This window comes from Urocitellus parryii, chromosome 7 (assembly GCF_045843805.1).
Source record: "Urocitellus parryii isolate mUroPar1 chromosome 7, mUroPar1.hap1, whole genome shotgun sequence".
Lineage (NCBI taxonomy): Eukaryota > Metazoa > Chordata > Mammalia > Rodentia > Sciuridae > Urocitellus > Urocitellus parryii.
Window position 1 is genome coordinate 128,874,020 of NC_135537.1, and position 20,327 is coordinate 128,894,346.

Below are 20,327 nucleotides of genomic sequence, written 5' to 3' on the forward strand. Positions count from 1 at the left end.
GGGGATGTAGCTCTGGTAGATCGCTTACCTAGCATGGGCAGGGCCTTGGGTTTAATCCTAAGGTTAGGTACAGGAATGGCAACTTAAAATTATTGAAGAGCTTGCCAAGATGTCTGGAAGGTGTTGGCAGAGACAAAAGGACGGAATGGAAAGTTGCTGCATCTTAGGGGACGTACAACCAATTTGCTGGAGTTGGGGGTTGTATGGGAAAGTGGCAAGAGACGCTGCTACTGAGCTCTTGCATGTTGTGCGGATTCTCCCCGCTCTCTGCGTAGAAGTCTCTGGCTCCATTTCACAGGGAGGAACTGAGACTTGGAGACATTGGGAGATTTGCCTCCAGACCACACAGCTCATGGGCTGGCAGGTGTTTCTGACTCTGGGTCGAGTTCATCACTGTGCTGTGTCACTAAGCTAAATTATTTGAACCATATCCGAAAGGCTGTGTAGAAATTTCAGGAATTTAATTTCAGCTTCGTCTTTTAGAAATGGCTATTAATCATTACACTGGGACAACAGGTATAAATGGAAGGAACAGTGTGGCATCCAGGGACAGAGGATGAAATGGGGGGCAAGAGGAAGGAAGTAATAAGAAGACATGCAGAATCCAGGTTGGAAGGAAGGGCACAGCCAGGGCACCCCTCTTCCTCTTTCTCTGGCACTGTCTCCCCTACCAAGTCCTGACGCTCGCTCCCAGACCTCACCTCTTTTTCTATTCTCCCTTCAGGTAGCTTATCCAGTCCTGTAACTTTAAATAGTGTCTATAAGCCAACACTCCCTAATTTACCTTTCTGGCTCAGACTTCTCTTCATAGAAGCAGGCTACAGCATTCAGCTTGTCTCTGGTATCTCACCTCCACTTTTTTTGGGGGGAGAGGGGGCGTCGATGAACCTTTATTTTGTTTATTTATTTATATGCAGTGCTGAGAATCGAACCCACTGCCTCACACACTCTAGGCAAGCACTCTGCCACTGAGCCACACCTCGGCTGCTCACCTCCACTGTGATGGAGAGTGCGTTTCCCAGCCACAGACCCACCTCTCTCCCTGTCTCAACCACCAGCCACTTATTTGCCTCAAGCCAGAATCCCGGAAGCTGTTCTTGAAATTTCTATCTTCCCTTGCAGAGCCAGAAAATCAGAAAAGCAAATGCATCCTCCCTCCAGAATATGTCTTGAATCTTTCTTCTCTGTTCACCTCCTCTTTAATCTCACTAGTTTTCTCGCAGGCTAGAGACTGCGAGACTCTGCCATAGCAGCCAGAGGACTGGCTCACTGCTCACGTCGCCCTGGCAATGGCCTCCCTTCACTTCTTTCTGGACCTGGACTTTCCCTCGTGCTGCTTCTACCCACTGGGATGGTCTTTCTCACTGGCTGGTTCTTAATCTTTAGATATTAAATGGCATCTCCTCAGAGAGATCTGGACCACTCGGTTCTCTCACAGCATCCTGTTCTTTTCTTTGGTGCATTTCTATTTGTGGCTGAAATATATTTTATGTCTACTTCACATTTGCACTAACTTATACCACGCATGTTAGTGCCAGATGCCATTCTGGGAGCAAGAATGCAGTGTTGAGGAAAAGCAGACACAAGCAGCATTTCACAGGGATCTGAAGAAGGCAGAGGCACCTGTGAGAGGAGAATGCAGGTGCCTGGCACAGTGCTGGGTAGTCAGGTCTGTCTGATTAGAGTCAAGAGATCTCTTAGGCTGAGAATATGACTTGAGAAAAGCAGAGGGTCAATATCTGTGCTTGTATCTTATCATATTCTAGAAGGATTTCAAGTGGCTTGAGTTTGGGTCTCTAGAGAGTCCCACAGTTGTAAGGAAAAGTGGGAGAAAAGTCCTCAAGGACATTGAGACTGAAGGAACTGGCAGAAGATAGGGTGCTGACGAAGCCGAGGGTCGTAAGTCCAACAGCTGGGGAGAGTCTTACAATGCTGCTGTGACGCTAACAGGTCAGGGTACCAGGGTCAAATAAAATAAGCGCCAGAGGGCAATAGGTGTGTCATCACCCTAGGCAGCACTGGGCAGGAGGGGAGGCAGCTGGGCTAGAGCCCAGTTGGCCAACATGGCGGAAGTGCATGGGGGAAGATGTGGAGTGGCAAGCCTGTGAACTCCTCGAGAGAAGCTGGGCTCTGAGCAGTTAGAAAGGGAATTGGGCCCAAGCAAGGGCAAGGGAAGTACAATTGTTCATGGCATCCAGAGGTGGGGCTTGGTGCTGTTTCTGATAGGGCGAGTGAAGATGGAGAGGTTGAAGAATGGAGAGGGAAAGAAAGGGGCCTCTGAGGTAGATGGTGGATGAACTCCAGTGCACAGGCACAAGGTTTGTCCCCTGCCCTTCAGTCTGGTGGCTTCACTGGGAGCTTGTGTGCCCGGGCCTGAAACTACACAGCTTTCTCCAACCCACCCTCTCCAATTTCCATTCCAGACCAGTTAGCCTGAGCAGGTACTTTACTTCCACTTCTATAAAAACTCACTGAAAATCTAGAATCATATGAGATCTTACACATAAAGTCCGGTCCCCACGTGCCTCTGTTACAAGAAACAGAAAGAAATGAGGCAGCTGTTAGAGTTGAGGGAAGCATTAATAAGGGCAGGTCAGTTGGTATTCTGATTGCTTTAAAAATATTTCAGCATTGTGTTTCATTCATTTTAACAGGGTTTTTTGGTTTTGTTCTTGTTTTGTTTTTTTAATGAGGGCACATGCACATTATGCACCAAATGTACCAGTGGCGGGTGCACTCTTTATAACCTCACCATTAGAAGTGTTGGATCTGTGGATAACATACAGATATCAACTGCTTGAGTAGGAGAGGAATGTCTGAGAAGGCTAGCTATTATCCAGATAGGACGCTTAGGCATTAGTTCTTTTCAGAAAAGTTTTTCTTCTCATTTTGTTTGTGCCCCTGTAAGTATTACTCATACTTTAAGGCGATAGCTGAAGTTTACTCATTGCTCAAAATCCAAACTGCTGTCATCTCATCTTCCTGCATCTGTTCCTGAAACTCAAATGGCTCTAATTACTGAAAATCTAATAAGAGATAACCCTGGTCTCTGGTCCCCAAGCAGAGTCATTCAGTGGATTTATACAGTCACAAGTTTTTATGTGTATTTGATGAGCCATTTCTTATTTTGAGACTTTTTTACAATATCAGTTTGTGTATCAATAATGCCAGCCAATGACCTTTCATTGACCAAATACTTGCAAATGTAGCAGGCAGACTGTTAGCAAAGCCAGCCAGTTCCCGAGGCTAGCGCAGCGGGAGGCACCTGCGGTGTGTGGGAGTTGGACTTGTGACGCACTGCGATATCCCGCCATATAAGTGTGTGGCTGTTAGTTCCACGGCTTGCGCAGTGTCTTAATTATGCTGACCGCCTTACCTATATGGCACCTCTTATCATTTGTTCACAAAGCTTGTGCTGCTACACTATCACTGTGTCTTTTCTTTCCCTTCCAAAGAGTCAGATTTGGCTCAGATTCCATTTGTTTTCTCTTCTCACCAGTGGACCGTATTGTGGGTCTGGATCAAGTCACTGGTATGACTGAGACAGCTTTTGGCTCTGCATATAAAACCAAGAAGGGCATGTTTCGTACCGTCGGGCAGCTCTACAAAGAATCCCTCACCAAGCTGATGGCAACTCTCCGAAACACCAATCCTAATTTTGTTCGCTGCATCATTCCGAATCATGAGAAGCGGGTACGTACGAGGCAAAACATACGCTAGCGTTTCAAGTTAATGGAAGTCAGGTGATGAAGATTAAACTAGAAAACTATTGTTTGCTTGATTAGGCTGGAAAACTGGATCCGCACCTAGTGCTAGATCAGCTTCGCTGTAATGGTGTCCTGGAAGGGATCAGGATCTGTCGCCAGGGGTTCCCCAACCGGATAGTTTTCCAGGAATTCAGACAGAGGTATTGCTGACTTTTACCTTTTTTCCGTATGTATCAAAGCTTATCTTAATATGAATGAAAATGATAATTTAATGAGGAAACTGTTTTCCTTGTTCCCTGGATAGTTTTCATTTCCTTATAGCAAAAGGACAATGTATAGCTAGGAAAATTGAGTGCCTACTTGATGGAAAGGCAGGATGTTAGGAACTGCTGTGGTTGCTGCAGAGACATTCTGTGCACAGAGCCTTGAAGTCAGCTGTGAGGTCAATGTAAAGAGCTATAAACTATAGTTTACTCATTCAGACGATTCTCCCTGAAATTTAAAGTTACTTTGAAACAGATATTTTTAAATAGATGAGTAATGTAAGTTCCTTTTAAGAAAATTTGAAAGTGAAAGAGAAGTAAACAGTAAATAAAAGTCATCCAGGAATGATTCTTGAAAACATTTTGGGATGTTTTGGTCCATCTTTTTTCAGTGACTATCTGCACATGTGTGTGTCTGTGTATGTATTTTTTCTTGCATATGTGCACACATCATTACTGTCCTTTAGAATAGAGAACGGTATAGGGTAGATTACAAAATAATTAAGAAAAAAAAAAGGAAGACGTTGATCAGTGTGCAATAGAAATGGATACAAATGTGATGAGCAGTAGTTATTTTCACATTTTGTTTGATAATTTTCCTCGGTACTTAATCACTTTTCCCATTTTTTTATTTCCTTGAAATTAAATTTCAAATTATGGCAGCTTTTGTTGTTTCCAAGAAAGAAATGGGGTTGCCAAGTCAAAAGGGCCTTCTGTCCCTTCTCCCACCGTTCCAGATAGAATCAACTTGAGAAGCTCCTCCAAACCCTTATGTGTTCTCCAGAAAGCCACTCTTATGGCCCCCACTATATGACAAACACTCTGAAAGATTTTCAACTTTTATTAATAGGAGAAGAAGGGGACATACCAAGTTAATAGTCAGGATTCATCCTTTAATCTATCCCCTGACTTTGCCTTAAAGCTTTTGTGGTTGAGGTAGGATTTTATGCAGCAAGGTGCACCAGACCTGTGCTGTGTTGACTGCCACCTGATATCTTCTGGTGTTCTCAATAGAAGCCCATAGACATTGCCCTTACAACCTTTTCTGTTATCTAATCAATGCCTACAAATTGACTAGAATCTAAAGTATAAACAGCCAGATTCTCTTTGCATCTTAAAGATGTTTTTGAAAATTTATCTTCAGATGAAGAAAACTGAAAAGTTTTTTAAATAACATGCTTTTGATTCCCCTTTGCCACACCCTTCTAAACCTAGACTTTGATCTGGGAGAATTAATCTCATTTTTCCTTTGCTTCTTATGATAAGAAATAGAAATTAACTCTGCAAAGAACCTCAGGTTATCACTTGCCCATTTCTTTCTTTGCCCTTAATTTGTGTAATCATTTTATTGCCTGTTAGAGCAAAACTCACAGTAAATAAGTATGTTCACAGATTTCTACAGAAGATCTTTTTTGGAATTTTTCTTACAGATACGAGATCCTAACTCCCAATGCTATTCCTAAAGGTTTCATGGATGGCAAACAGGCCTGTGAGCGAATGGTAAGCTTTTTGGGATTTTTTCTGGCTTGTCAACTATTAGTATAATCTTTTCTTCAGCAAAAAATAAACAGACTCTATCTCTCTTAGATCCGGGCTTTGGAATTGGACCCAAACCTGTATAGAATTGGACAGAGCAAGATATTCTTCAGAGCAGGAGTTTTGGCACACTTGGAGGAAGAAAGAGATTTGAAAATCACCGACATCATTATCTTCTTCCAGGCTGTCTGCAGAGGTTACTTGGCCAGAAAGTAAGTGGCTGATTTAAACTCACTTGCCACAGATGCAAGGGTGCAGGAGAAATAGTAAAAAGTCTCTGTCTTCATGGAAGTTGCTTTCTGGTGGGAGAGAGCACCCAGTAAGCCAAGAGATGTTCTGAATAGCCACGTGTCACACTTAGGAAACACAGAGGGGCCAAGACATAAAACAATGGATTAAAAGTCTTGTTTCAGCTGAGGTCCTCAGAGAAACCTTTTCTGAGGCCCAAATCTCAAGGATCAGAAGGCTGGCTCCATGAATTATAGAAGAGGGAGTGACTACCAGCGAAGTTAAGATGAGGGACCTTCTGTCATCATACTGTCTTCACGGCCTCAGGAAAATAGGTTTATTCCAATCCAGGAGTGAACTCACGTGTGTGTGCGTGGATGACAGGAGGAGGATGGATGTGCAGGGTAGCATCCATGAGGCAGGTGCAGGAATCAGTGACAGATGCCTGAGGTGGGCCAGGCAAGCCACTGAGTTGGATGATTGCCAGGCCCGGTCCCACTTCCTTGAGTATCTCACATAAGGACCTGACTTGGGACCCCCTGACTAGCCAGATAGGAGCGTCTGCTGTTAGAAGGTCTTCGCATGACAACAGCTCTTAAAACCTGGTTTTCTTCACATAGTTTTTCTTCCTGTTCTTCAGGGCCTTTGCCAAGAAGCAGCAACAACTAAGTGCCTTAAAGGTCTTGCAGCGGAACTGTGCGGCGTATCTGAAGCTGCGGCACTGGCAGTGGTGGCGGGTGTTCACAAAGGTGGGCTGTGCCTGCGTCTCTCCAGACCCCTTCCTGCACAGCAGAGCTACATCAGTAAGACGCCTGGCAGAAACAGGATGATAAACTGATTAATTTGGTTACAGGTGAAGCCTCTCCTACAAGTGACTCGCCAGGAGGAAGAACTTCAGGCCAAAGATGAAGAGCTGTTGAAGGTGAAGGAGAAGCAGACGAAGGTGGAAGGGGAGCTTGAGGAGATGGAGAGGAAGCACCAACAGGTGAGGGCATGACTTCAGCACTCACCGCTGCCGGGTCGGCCTGGGTCCTCCACGCACAACATCTCGCATGCATTTAGTGATGAGTAAATAGCTCTCCTACCATGTCATCTTATTTTCTGAGAGATGTTTTCACTCACTTTTAAACCAGACACGTTTTCAGAATAGAGTTAACAGATACATTATGCCTGGCCTTTTAGATTTCTATAAGTTAAAATCAACCTTACCTCCCATATTATGGCATTTCTTGTTCTCTGCATACACCGATGATTGTGTTTGCCATTAAGCATGTATTTAATACCCTTTTTAGTTGAGGCTTTCAGTCCTGTGGCCTTCCCATGTCTGGGAGAAACAGAAGCGAAAGGATGAGATGGCTGAGTACAAGGCCTGTGCCTACGTCTTTTCCAGTGACAGGGGTCTTGAATCACTGTCCCTTTGCAGGCAATTACTCTTTATGGACAAAGCAGAGGCTCAGGAAATGTCTGTGGATGATAATAATAGAACTGTAGCATTCAAGGCCAAATATACTAACATTAAAGGCCAAGAATATCACTTGATATTAGATAGGCTTTAGTAGGCACCATGAGTTTTATAAGATATCTTCCCTTTCCTATTCATATGATCCCTTGTAACTGACTTTAATAGAATTACTACAATTCTTAAAATGACATGAACTTATTATGATATTGTTCAGGATAAGCTGGTGTAACAGGAACAACCAAAAAGTTTTTATCTAGCTTATTTTACTATTGCCAAAAACATATTTGAAAATTATACCAGTGATGTTTTATATATATATTTTTTTTAATTGGTTTTATTTTTTAGTGATGTTATATATTTTTAACTCTCATTTTCTTTGGTGATGTGCACTGACCACTGAAACCGTGGTGAACATCGTGGTGTTCACTGGGGGTAAATTGTAGTACTAGTCCCTGTGTTGTGATTGCAGCTTCTAGAAGAGAAGAATATCCTTGCAGAACAACTACAAGCTGAAACTGAGCTCTTTGCCGAAGCAGAAGAGATGAGAGCAAGACTTGCTGCCAAAAAGCAGGAATTGGAGGAAATTCTCCATGACCTGGAGTCCAGGGTGGAAGAAGAAGAAGAGAGAAACCAGATCCTTCAAAATGAAAAGAAAAAAATGCAAGCACACATCCAGGTACTTATAAATAGTTTTTAGTTAGAAGTATAACTGGATTTGAAGCTGTGTGTTTGGTTTCTTGTGATCATTAAGTGATAAGATTCTTGGTTGTGCTTACTCAATCTTTGAAGCACGTCTCTAACAAAAGATTTTCTTTGAACATAGATTTATTATTTTGAATAGGAATCCTTTTTATGTTCCCATGTGGCATCTTACAGCCTGCCAAGACATTCAAAGTGACACGCTTCCCAAGGTCTGTAGCATTCTGTAGATGACCTAACTGGTTCTTTATATTGTCAATAATTCTGCTGACTCCATTCATTAGATAGGCTTTTGCTAAGGGCTTGGTTCCTAAGAAGTGCTCAGCACTGAAGGAGGGTGAATCAGCCCATCCATGGTCCTTTCTTTGTGAAATATAACCTATAGTGACATGAAGCACCCAGACAAATGATACAAAAATAGCTATTTTGTCCATATTCTAGGACACACCTACCACTGTTAACTCCTGTCTCCCACCACCACACACAATATCATACCTGACAACGTCAAGTTTCATCATCTGCCACCAGTTTTTCATGGATCCTGTTCCACCCTTCTTTGTTCCCAGAATATATCATCCTTAATATTTTTCTAACCCCATAGCTTATCTTGGCATAGCACAAACAATTCAGAGATTTGTCAAAACCACAAACAATATTATATTATTTTCTTAATAAACACCCCATACAGTAAATCATACACTTGATCTGTCTTCCTATTCAACACAAACAACTTTCAAATATCCCACCACAGGTTAGTAGAATATGACAAAAGCTATAAGTGAAAAAAAAAAAGAGCATATTCTTTAATCTAGCAATTTTAATTATAGGAATTGGTAGAATTAGGAATTCATTTAGAAACAGATTAATTCTAATGTTTTATTGAAAAGATAAATCAGGCTAAGGGCAGTGGCACATGCCTATAATCCCAGTGGCTCAGGATGTTGAGGCAGGAGGATCACGAGTTCAAAGCCAGCCTCAGCAATGGCAAGGTGCTAAGCAACTCAGTGAGACCATGTCTCTAAATAAAATACAAAATAGACCTGGGGACATGGCTCAGTGGTTGAGTGCCCCTGAGTTCAATACTCAGTACCAAAAAAAAAAAAAAAAAGATTTGAGTTTTTATGGGAACATCTGGAAGATCTAGAAGAATTTACACTAACCACAGTGAGTCATCCCTGATGGTATCATTAAAAGTTGTGGTTTTCTTTCTGTTTAAGAGCACTGGCTCATTTCAGTAGTATTTTACTTATGTAGGGAAAGGACACCAAAATTCATCTCTAGTCTCCTTAACCTCACTTTTAACTCCAGGCTTTAACCACTATACATGAAATGCTTGCATTTCTCTGGTTAGAATACAAGTATGTCCTTGTAGAAGCAGAGTTTGCTTTCCATTTTGTATGGTTTCTTCACGACTTCTTCACATTCTTTTACCAGACTCTCTTAAAGTTCTAGTTTTTTGCAGTTATCTTAATTTATTGGCTGGTTTTGTGACATGAAATTCATTCAAACACATTGTAAAACTATTTATAGCATTATTAAATTATCAAGTATAGGGTTTTTTTGTTTTTCTCTTATGGAATATCAGAGGTTCTATATTAATCTCACGAGCCTAGGAACACCCCACCTTAGTGGCCCCTTGCCATTTTTCCCTCAAATGTGAGACTTTGAGTGATTTGTGATCTCCCTTTTCAGCCAGAACTGTTTTGTTTGATTTGGTTTTTTAAATTTAATTTTATGATTTTAATAAATATTAATAAATTATTATTGTAGAAAACCCCAAAAGCTTAAAATAGTACTTAGGATTTCCTCCACCTAATCATCTTCATATTATTTTTCCTTTCATTTTTTTCAACAGATAAATATGTAGATACATATGGATTCATTTTGAAATTATACTGAACATACTGTTATGCTACAGGAATGCAGTTAGCAGAATCCAAGCTGCTAGAAACTATACGAAAATAACCTGGAGAGGGAGAGAAAAAGTGTAGGAGAACCTAGAAATTAAGAGTCTTAGGAGACATGTCAATCACAACATGTGAGATGGATTTGCATTTTGATTGAAATGAACATTTTTTAAATGGTCTTAATCTTATAAAGATTCAGCATGAAGGTTTTTCAGGTAAAATAGGATGTTCTGGAATTTGCTTCAGAATAAGCCAGTATGAGAAGGGAAAAGGTGGAGTTTTAGCAAAACAGAAGGACCATGAGTTGACACTTGTTAAGGTGGGGGTGATGCATACTGTGGGGGGCTTATGCTCCTCCATGTGCTAAAATGCATGATTGAAGTTTTCCATACAAAGATCATCTCTTTTTTTTTTTTTAAATCCTTTTCTAAGTATTTCATTCTAAAATTAATCATGAACAAATGATTTAGCCAGAGTTAATTTGAAAGTTTGCTGAACTGGCTATCTATCACTTTGCATGTACCATCCTGTTCACTAACAGATATTCATCATATACAATATTGTATCGAGTGAAATGAAGACAAGCAGGTTATAAGAAAAATAAGTGGAAATCCCAGGCTTCCACTCAGTTTTGTGACTTGCTCATATAGCGTTAGGCGTATCTGAATAGAGTTAATTTCTCACTGGCCTGCAGTACTATTTAAATCATTGTTTTCATCTCTCTTTCCTCTCTGGATGAACATGTATAGTTGAAGTCAACCAAGTTAAATATGTGTATTAATTGTATTGTTCATATTTCCTTGCATTACTAATTATTATTGAAAATATGAATTTTAATTACTAGATGTTTTTCCATTTGTAGCAAGTCCATAATACCTCAGCGTTACAAATAACACTTCACTGTACATCTTTTTATATAAATCTAATCTGACAATTTCCTGAAATTGATATTTAAATGGAATGCTCCATTGAAAAACAAAGTGCCCATTTTCAAAGCTTGTTATACTTTGCCTTGTTGGCTTCCAAAAGGATCGACCCAGTTTGTACTTGTAGAAGGTAGAAATGTCTCTCACTTTAAAATGTCATTGGAGAGGGTTGGGGTTGTGGCTCAGCGGTAGAGTGCTTGCCTCACACATGCAAGGCCCTGGGTTCGATCCTCAGCACCACATTAAAATAAATAAATAAAATTATTTTTAAAAATATCATCAAATGCAAGTATTTCATTGTAGTACATCTAACGTGGTTGGCTGTGGTGAAAGAAATGGGGAGACTGACCATGGTTCTTCTTTGCCAGGACCTGGAGGAGCAGCTGGATGAAGAGGAAGGGGCTCGGCAGAAGCTGCAGCTAGAGAAGGTGACAGCTGAGGCTAAAATCAAGAAGATGGAAGAGGAAATTCTGCTTCTAGAGGACCAAAACTCCAAGTTTATCAAAGTAAGACTGTTTTCATGAAGAGCAGACTTCAGGATCCTGAATGCATCTGTGTTGATACCAAACTTAACAAACGTGGCCTCAAACAAAATTCCCAAGATTTTAGGTCCATTTATATAATTTTCTGTGTCTCAACCTGTCTAGATCTCTAAAGATACAGGCACTCCTTAGCTTTTTAAATCCACCAAGTATCCCTATAATCTTTTACACTATTAACTCAGGCATTTCATACATGTTAAGCACTCACTGCTGAGTTGCTCCCAGCTGTGCCAGCCCAAGTCATCCAGAACTGGAGTGGGACTCAGGCCGAGGTGGGCAGCAAATGAGGGAGCCTGGCTGCTCAGGGAAGGGTGCCATCCACTGGGAAGGCAATGACAGCATCACTCTCTCTAGTCAAAGAAAGTGGATTTTTTCTGAGTAACACCAAACCCAAGCTGTTATTTTGAATGCCTTTTCTGAAACAATTTTTTTCCATTCAGGAAAAGAAACTCATGGAAGATCGCATTACTGAGTGTTCCTCTCAGCTGGCTGAAGAGGAAGAAAAGGCAAAAAACTTAGCCAAAATCAGGAACAAGCAAGAAGTAATGATCTCGGATTTAGAAGGTCAGTGTTTGGGGCTGGAGAACATCAGAACGAGGCTGAGATCTTACTTTAATCAGAAACTGCACACAGTGACATCTAACAGGGCCTTCAGCCTGGGTTCATTATTGAAGTGGATCTTTTATAAGTTATTTCATTTTGCCTGCCACTTAGTATTTATGATGGAATGTCATTAAAATGCTTTTACTTTGTTAAATTTGATACTATGGGAAAAGGTATGGCCCTTTGATAGAAAGATTGGGATCTAAGTTAACTTTGAATCCAGTATTGGGCTTTCTATGTGTTTGATCTAAAACTGCACTGAAGTATTCGCTTCACAAAGGGACTGGCCATTCATACAGAAACTGGCAGGACAGAGGAACAACCACTGAGGGTAATGGTGTGTCACTCTGAAGGAATAAGTAATGTTAGGATTAGGATTGCTGCAAACGAAATTACAGGCTTGAAGTTGTAAAGAGCATATAAAACCCTTCTTGGGACCAGCAGCTAGTGATGGTGTTGACAGCAGTGAACAGAAGAACTGGCTGATGTTGTACTGCTCTGTTCAGGGTCCTGCAGGGATAAATGTGATTGTATGATGGGGTTTGTTTTTTAAATATACTTTAGGTTTCATGTTGGGTTTTTTTTTTATTTAGTATTGACCAAAGGCAAAATGTCAGCATGGAATTATTTTGTTCCCCTGCTAAGGAGGTGCCCAGAAGGCAGCTGTGCCCATTTTTCTCCCACCTGTCTATTTAGCCTGTGATTCTCATCTCATCTGCTCAGGAGATGAGTTCCTGCTTGAGGGCATAAGACACACAGGCCACCTTGTCCTGAGGAACGCATGTGAACCGAATAGGCCACTGCCCTAAATTAAAGAGCCCCTGAAGAAGTGTAGAGGGGAGGGTGGGGAAGGTACCGAGTCCTCTCTGCCCACTCCTCTCTCTCCTCCCCCCTAGTGCTTGAGGACAGCAGCCTTCTCTATTCCAACCAGGGATTCCTACCATAACAGGACTGGGGGTCAGGCAGTTGCCAACATAGCCCTGGCATCTGCTCAGTACCTTTCCAGATCTGGGTGCAGCGATAGGTTTGAAGTGAGAAGATTCCAGATCATGTCAGCTCTTACAGTGTAGGTCTGCTTCCCAAATGAGGACCCTAGACTCGGTTGATTTCCTTTTTAAAATTCTACTTTCTGGGGACTGGTGTTGTAGCTCAGTGGTGGAGTGCTTGCCTAGCATGTGTGAAGCACTGGGTTCAATCCTTAGGACCATATAAAAATTAGTAAAGCAAAGGTATTGTGCCCATCTACAATTAAAAATATATATTTAAAAAAATTCTACCTTCTGGCTAATTTATCACACCTCAGTTTGATTTTGATGGGTTTCCGGTGAGTGAGCAGGAATGACGTGGCTCATTCCCAGCTTGGTTCAGTTCAAACTCTGGGTCTGTTCTTGGGTGTGGGTCACTTAGTGTGTTGAAGGGCTTCTTCCATCTTGCCTTTAAGAGCGCTTAAAGAAGGAAGAGAAGACCCGTCAGGAACTGGAAAAGGCCAAAAGGAAACTTGATGGCGAAACGACTGACTTGCAGGACCAGATCGCTGAGCTCCAGGCGCAGGTCGACGAGCTCAAGATCCAGCTGGCCAAGAAGGAGGAGGAGCTGCAGGGCGCACTGGCCAGGTCTGCTGGCCGCCACCACCACTCTGGTGTGGAGTGGGCTGCTGAGGGCTGAGTTCCCCCAAGTCTGTCTAGTAGCCTAGGGAAATCCCAGGGGAGTGAGATGTGGTCAGTGGTTGTTGGATGTAGTGTAAGTTCATGAAAAACCCAGGAGTTCGTGATTTGTGCCAGGACAGCAAGATCTCATAAACCAGTCTCAACATTTATACTTAAAAATGATTAGTCATATCACAGAATCCTGGGAAATTTACACCAGTTCAAATTATTTTACCACATTAAATGTTTTGTTTTTGTACATTACAGATTAGTTGTAGTATGTTCAGAAACTTTAGAGAAAATCACTTTTGAGAAATGATACTCCCTTGTAATTCTGTACGATCCAATACTCAATTCCAAACCATTTGGTTTTTTAATGTAAATTATATAATCAACATATTTCTTTTCTTTTTTCTTTTTTTTTTTTTTTGGTACTGGGGATTGAACTCAGGTGCACTCAACCACTGAGCCACATCCCCAGCCTTACTTTGTATTTTATTTAGAGACAGGATCTCACTGAGTTGCTTAGCGCCTCACCATGGCTGAGGCTGGCTTTGAACACAAGGTGCTCCTGCCTCAGCCTCCTGAGCCACTGGGATTACAGGCATGCACCACCACACCCAGCTTAGTCAACATATTTCTATCTAGTATTTTATTTCTTTTTTAAGAATTTTAACTGCATGGATATAGAACTTAGAGTTTAGTTTATAATATGATATAATCAAGAACATCTACAATAACAATATTTCTCTGATCCCTTATCACTGGTACTCTGGTCAGATCGACTGCTCTTTCACTGAGAGCTGAGTTTTTCTCATTTATAGTAAAATGAATTAAATTCCTCATCAGCCACTATCAACTTGCCCTTCCTTTACCTCAAACACTGCAGCTCTTCCCTATCAGAAAAACCTACTAACATTTAAACCATCACACAAATAAAAATGTGCACTATAGAAGAGACAGGTGGCAGGCTTCTCTTCTGTGTCCCACACGTTATCTTTGAATCTATGGGTTCACTCCAGGCTGGTGACTGTCCCTCCATCAGGGTTCTGCCTATAATCACACTTCACTGTGATTATTTTAAAACATTCTAATTGTTAAAATGAGATTATGTCCCCTTTCACTGGAGAATTAAGAATTATAGCCCTTCAGCCAGGGGGCTGAGCTGGATTCTAATGCTGATTCCCACGGCCAGCTTTGGGGCCTTCCTCGGGCCATTTACCTGAGGACCTGCTGTCAGCCCCAGCCAGCACCAGCCTCTGCTTTGGTACAGGCCCTGGGGAAGAGGGAGGTGGGACTGGCATTCCCTTGTGGCAAGGTGGACACACAGCCCATCCAAGCACCATCCTGAGTGTCTTTCTGCCTGGATGTTTTTTAACAGAGGTGACGATGAAACATTACATAAGAACAACGCTCTTAAGGTTGTGCGAGAGCTACAGGCCCAAATCGCGGAACTTCAAGAAGACTTCGAGTCTGAGAAGGCTTCACGGAACAAGGCGGAAAAGCAGAAAAGGGATTTGAGTGAGGAACTGGAAGCTCTGAAAACAGAGCTGGAGGACACTCTGGATACCACAGCAGCTCAGCAGGAACTGCGGTGAGTGAAGGGGCACCTCACTCCACCTCCATCTCTGCCAGCTCCTCCCACTCCCATAGACATGGGGACCTGCAGGCCTACTGTGGGACATGATGGGTTTCTCTTTAAGACATCATTCTGAGAATCTTTCTCCCTCCAGATAATGGTGGCAGGTGGAAATGGCAATCCAGTAGCAATAGTTAGAAACAAACCAGCTGATAGGCAGGAGTACTGTCCAGGGCAGTGGGTAGCCCAGCAGAAGGATGGGACCAGAGTGAGATGTGGGCAGAAAGCCGAGGTCAGTGGTAGATATCCAGGGAAGGACAGAGGGGTGGCTATACTTAAAGAGGGGGAAAGAGATTTAGAGGGAGAAGTGGGATAAACACAGAAAGCAGGTACAGGCATGGTCAGGCAGCTGCTGACAGAAGCAATTGTCAAGAACAGTGGTAGGCAAATAGAAGAGAAGGAAAGCGTGCAGGTGCAAAGATAAAAAGAAAGGTGAGAACAGGTCCGTAGACCAGGTATGCACGAGGCAGAGGTGCCACAGCAAAAGCCAGCTCTTATCCCAGAAGGTTGGATGTGATCATCTGGGTCCAGCCAACAGCTAGAAATCTGGGCATAGAGAGTGACATCGTGGAGTGAGTCAGCTTAGAGGAGCTGTGAGTCTGAGTCAGATCAGGGCATCCAGAATACTTGGATAAAGGAACGGAGATGGCGAGCCTAGGAACAGTGCAGTGTCTAGGTTTAGGGCCATGAATCTGTACAACTCCAGCCACAGTGGGGAGGCAGGTTGGGTGTTGTTTTAAGTCCATGTTCCCTAGAGTCAGTTGGCACCCTCCGTGCCAGTGTTAGAGGCTTTCTACCTGCTTCATCAGAGTTGCTGCTTTTAGCAATTTTTAAGTCATGGTCTTCCCTTTTGAAGATATGCTTTTTTAAAAAAGCCCCCTGTAGGGGTCTGGGGTTATGGCTTAGAGATAGTGCACTCGCCTATCGTGCATGAGGCACTGGGTTTGATCCTCAGCACCACATAAAGATAAAATAAAGATATTGTGTCCACCTATAACTAAAAAATAAATACCTTAAAAAAAAAACTTTAAACCATTGAACTAGACTTGGTGGAAATGCTCACTTTCAGCTGGGCTTTTGACCACAGTAGAAAAAAACACTCTGAGCATTTTGCCCATTCAGTTCTTACAGAAATAAAAATTAGAAAATTACAAGTGGTATGTGCATATTCAACAAAACCATGCCTATGCTCAGATGTATCACTCATTAATTCTGTTTTGTTAAGAAATAGATCCTGGGACTGGGGATATAGCTCAGTTGGTAGGGTGCTTGCCTCACATACACACAAAAAAAAAAAAAAGAATTAGGTCCTTGTGGCTTAGGTGTGCACTACACTCTTAGAAAGAACTATCAAAACATGTGGACCACCCCTGTCTATCCTCCTATCCCCCTGTCCCTGAATTATGTATCACATGATTAACATAAAAGTAATGGTGCTTGGCAAATCAAATCCTCTTCTGTGGACTGGCATTTTAAATATCTTTAGGACTTATGATGAAAGACTAAAGGGAATTGGGGGAGAAAAAGAAGGCAAAGGATTCCTTTGGCTCTTGGATTCAAGCAGGGATCAGGGGCAAAGCTGTTCACTTGAAAGACAATGAGATGAGAGAAGGGAGGATTTTATGGAAGTTTGACAAAGGAAAATACCACCAGGGTGAACTGAAGAAATCTCAAGAGAAGACTTACAGAGGGCAGGCCAGACCGTGTGTCTTTGACCTCTTGCCAAGCCAGTGGAAATTGTGGCTGAGCTAGTTTGGGCCACAAAGGCTCTTTAGTGATTCCTCCTGTCTGGGCTACATGTGACCACAGAACTGGCAGCTGCTGTGGCCCTTTCTCTTAGCAGTGATCTCAGCCTCTGGAGCTCACTGCTCCCCTGGTAAAGGGAGGGAAAATGTGTCCGTGCAGGAATCAGTGTGTGAGTCACCCTTCTATATGGTTATGTGGTTTAAAATATAAAGCAAGTTTGCCAGTGATGTGTTTCAGGATTTTTGTGAGCTTACAATAAGTGAAACTATGTTAATAAAAGTCTTAGCAGGGGTGGTATTGAGTTGTTGTTTTTTTGAGTTTTTGTTGTTGTTGTTGTTGTTGTTGTTTACAGTGCTAGGGGATGGAATCCAGGGCCTCATGCATGCTAGGCAAGCACTCTACCACTGAGCTACATCCCCAGCCCCCAGTTTCCACCTTTATCAAGCTGTGTGCTTAGTCAGGGTACTCAACTTGATGAATTAAAAGAATGACTAGTGATTGGGGGGTGAATTCACTTCTACTTAGCAAAATAACTTAGTTATTCTAGTTACCCTTTGTATGCCATAGATGAGGGGTTTTTTGTTGTTGTTGTTTGTTTGTTTGGTATCAGGGATTGAATCCAAGGATGTTTAACCACTGAGCCATGTCCCCAGCCCTTTTTATATTTTATTTAGAGACAAAGTCTTACTAAGTTTCTTAGGGCCTCACTAAATTGCTGAAGCTGGCTTTGAACTTGCCTCAGCCTCCCAAGCAGCTATGATTACAGGTGACCATGCCCAGCAATAAGTGATCTTCATACTTGTAAGTGCAGGTTAAATAGAACTTCAGAACATTTATATTCTGTACACTTATTATCTACTGCGTCCTCATATCACACACCAGAGATCCTTTCTTAACCAGGAATGCGACCCTTCCACCTGCCTTCTAATCTTTCTCTCCCTTCAAAAGATGATGCCTCCTCCCAACCGTAGCCATTTCCTGGTAGAGTTTAGGGAGTATGTTAGCTAACTGTGGCTGCTTTACATGGATGGTGAGAAAAAGGCTTGCTTTGGGCATCCCTGATTGATTTGGTTCTTACAAGCCTCTTCAGGACTTAACCTCTTTCTGGTTTTATTGAGTCTGCTGGCACTGGAGCTGGTCATTTGGCATGATGTATTAACCAATTCATGACTGCGCAGAACAATTCTGATGGTTCTTCCCACATATTTCTCTAGCACAAAACGGGAACAGGAAGTGGCAGAGCTGAAGAAAGCTCTTGAGGAAGAAACTAAGAACCATGAAGCTCAAATCCAGGACATGAGACAAAGACATGCGACAGCCCTGGAGGAACTCTCCGAGCAACTGGAACAGGCTAAAAGGGTAGGGGACCTTAACATGTGCCCGTGTCCCAGAGAAAATCCACCATCAGCAGACCCCCTCCTACTTGGCCGTCCATTCAGTCCCATACTGTCCGGCCTTTGCACAGCAGTGTAGTGGGCTCAGGGGACCTGATGGCTCCTGGGCCTTCTAAAAAGCACACTACTTACCAGGGGAGAGAAGCATGTGCCCTTGAGTTGTCTTTATGAAAGAACTGGCTGGGCCCAGCTTCCACCTCAAACCACACCCTGCTTCCTCCCCATGGTGGCACTCACTTCATCATTCTCCCAGTAGCTGAGCTCAAAGACCTGGAATGGCTTCCTGGTCATTCTCCTGCCACTCATCTGCTGCCAGCAGGTCACAGTCCTAGTGACATTCCCTTTCAAGTGTCCTTAGATACATCTCCTCCTCCTTGTCCCTTCTGCCTCTGTTCTCATCTTGGCCACCAACCACATTGCTGTCATTCACTCTGTCGTTCCCCTCCTGTGTCTCATGGGTTTCTGTCCTGCTCACACTTCTCTACCCTCCTCCAGCTCCAACCACCCTGTGCAGGCCATCTTCTTCCCATTGTTCCCACAGTCGTCCTTTCCTTCACACCTCTGCTCTTTGTGTGGTTTCCCACCTTTCTTCTTTTTGCCCGACCACTCTCACCTTATGACATACCTGTTACAGTGTCAGTGTGTGCTAGTACCCTCCATGCATAGCCTTCTTTAGTCTCATTCTTAAAGGTCAGGGAAACTGAGGCCCAGACGTATAAGGAAGTGGAAGGGCAGACAGAAGCCAAGCAGTGGGCCCCAGAGCCCTGAATAACCACCCCACTACACCCAGCTCCTCCCTATGGCAGCCCTCAGAGACCCACCCTGTTGCAAATACCCATGCACCAAAGCACATTTTTCTTTAACAATACTTGTTTTTACTGGATACGGACAGTCTGGTTCCCCCACCCTGCATGAAGAAATATGATTACATAGTGCAGTGAGCCCTGAATATATGTATCTATCACCCCAAGCAGTGTGGCCAGACTGTTCCTTATATAAAAACCTTGCGGCTCAGAGAACAGGTGTTTTCATTCATTTAACAAATGTTGCCTGCAGGCTATGTATCAGGCACTAGTCTGCAATCACAAAAAAACAGTGCTTTTTTGGGAGTGGGTGGGGGGCTTTTATAATTTAGTAAATTCCAGGATCTACAAGATAATAAGGTGATACCCAATGGAAGTAACAGGTAATATGTTCACAACAAATAAAAGAAAGCTTTTATTAATATAATTCATATTAAGTAAAACTAATTACATTAGGAGACCAAGTCAAATTCCTTTTAGTGTTTCTTTTTAGCTTAAATTAAGATCCAGATATTTTTAAGGAAATGAATAATATCTATAGCTTTGTGAGCTGAGAAGATATGAAAATCTCCCATCAAGTTAATAGCCTTATCATCTACCACTTCTAAAATGTCTCCTTCCAACCCCTATGTATATAATTAAATAATATTCAAATGGAATTATCTGGAGTCAAGGAAATCGTTCATTGTTCAGTTATTTTATTATTCCACTAAATAAATGAACAATTTAATCAAAGTTATATCAAACAGACCTTTTTAATGGAGTATTATAAAATGACCGGTGATTTTTCCTTCCCCTCTCCAAGTTCAAAGCAAATCTGGAGAAGAACAAACAGGGGCTGGAGACAGACAACAAGGAGCTGGCATGTGAGGTGAAGGTGCTACAGCAGGTCAAGGCCGAGTCTGAACACAAAAGGAAGAAGCTTGATGCCCAGGTCCAAGAACTCCACGCCAAGGTCTCAGAAGGCGACAGACTCAGGGTGGAGCTGGCTGAGAAAGCAAGTAAGCTCCAGGTAAGCTGAAAAGCCATGACTCTGTGCAGTCCACGGTGTAGCCTTTGTACCCGTATGACCTTAAGGGACCCACAGCTGATGTGCTCTTATAAACCTGAAAATCACCATCATGAGTACATGACTCTTGGGTGTCCCTAGTGTATGTTACTTTGATGAAGGTAAATAATCGTTCAGAACAAGACAGCATAACTCAGCCTTAATCTCACCAGTGCTG

At 42.5% G+C, this 20,327-nt stretch overlaps 1 protein-coding gene across 2 annotated transcripts in view; it reads left to right on the plus strand.

Moving 5' to 3' along the window:
• The window catches only part of Myh10 (myosin heavy chain 10), a 140,259-nt gene that overhangs the window by 95,769 nt on the left and 24,163 nt on the right, over positions 1-20,327 (plus strand). For both annotated transcript variants that reach the window (XM_026390473.2, XM_026390474.2), the window contains 13 exons: positions 3,500-3,693; positions 3,786-3,907; positions 5,401-5,470; positions 5,558-5,718; positions 6,375-6,483; positions 6,588-6,719; positions 7,666-7,872; positions 11,097-11,234; positions 11,711-11,834; positions 13,315-13,486; positions 14,901-15,113; positions 18,119-18,263; positions 19,907-20,113. In XM_026390473.2, coding sequence (XP_026246258.1) covers positions 3,500-3,693; positions 3,786-3,907; positions 5,401-5,470; positions 5,558-5,718; positions 6,375-6,483; positions 6,588-6,719; positions 7,666-7,872; positions 11,097-11,234; positions 11,711-11,834; positions 13,315-13,486; positions 14,901-15,113; positions 18,119-18,263; positions 19,907-20,113 — 1,994 coding nt within the window. The remainder of the gene's footprint in view (positions 1-3,499; positions 3,694-3,785; positions 3,908-5,400; positions 5,471-5,557; positions 5,719-6,374; positions 6,484-6,587; positions 6,720-7,665; positions 7,873-11,096; positions 11,235-11,710; positions 11,835-13,314; positions 13,487-14,900; positions 15,114-18,118; positions 18,264-19,906; positions 20,114-20,327) is intronic.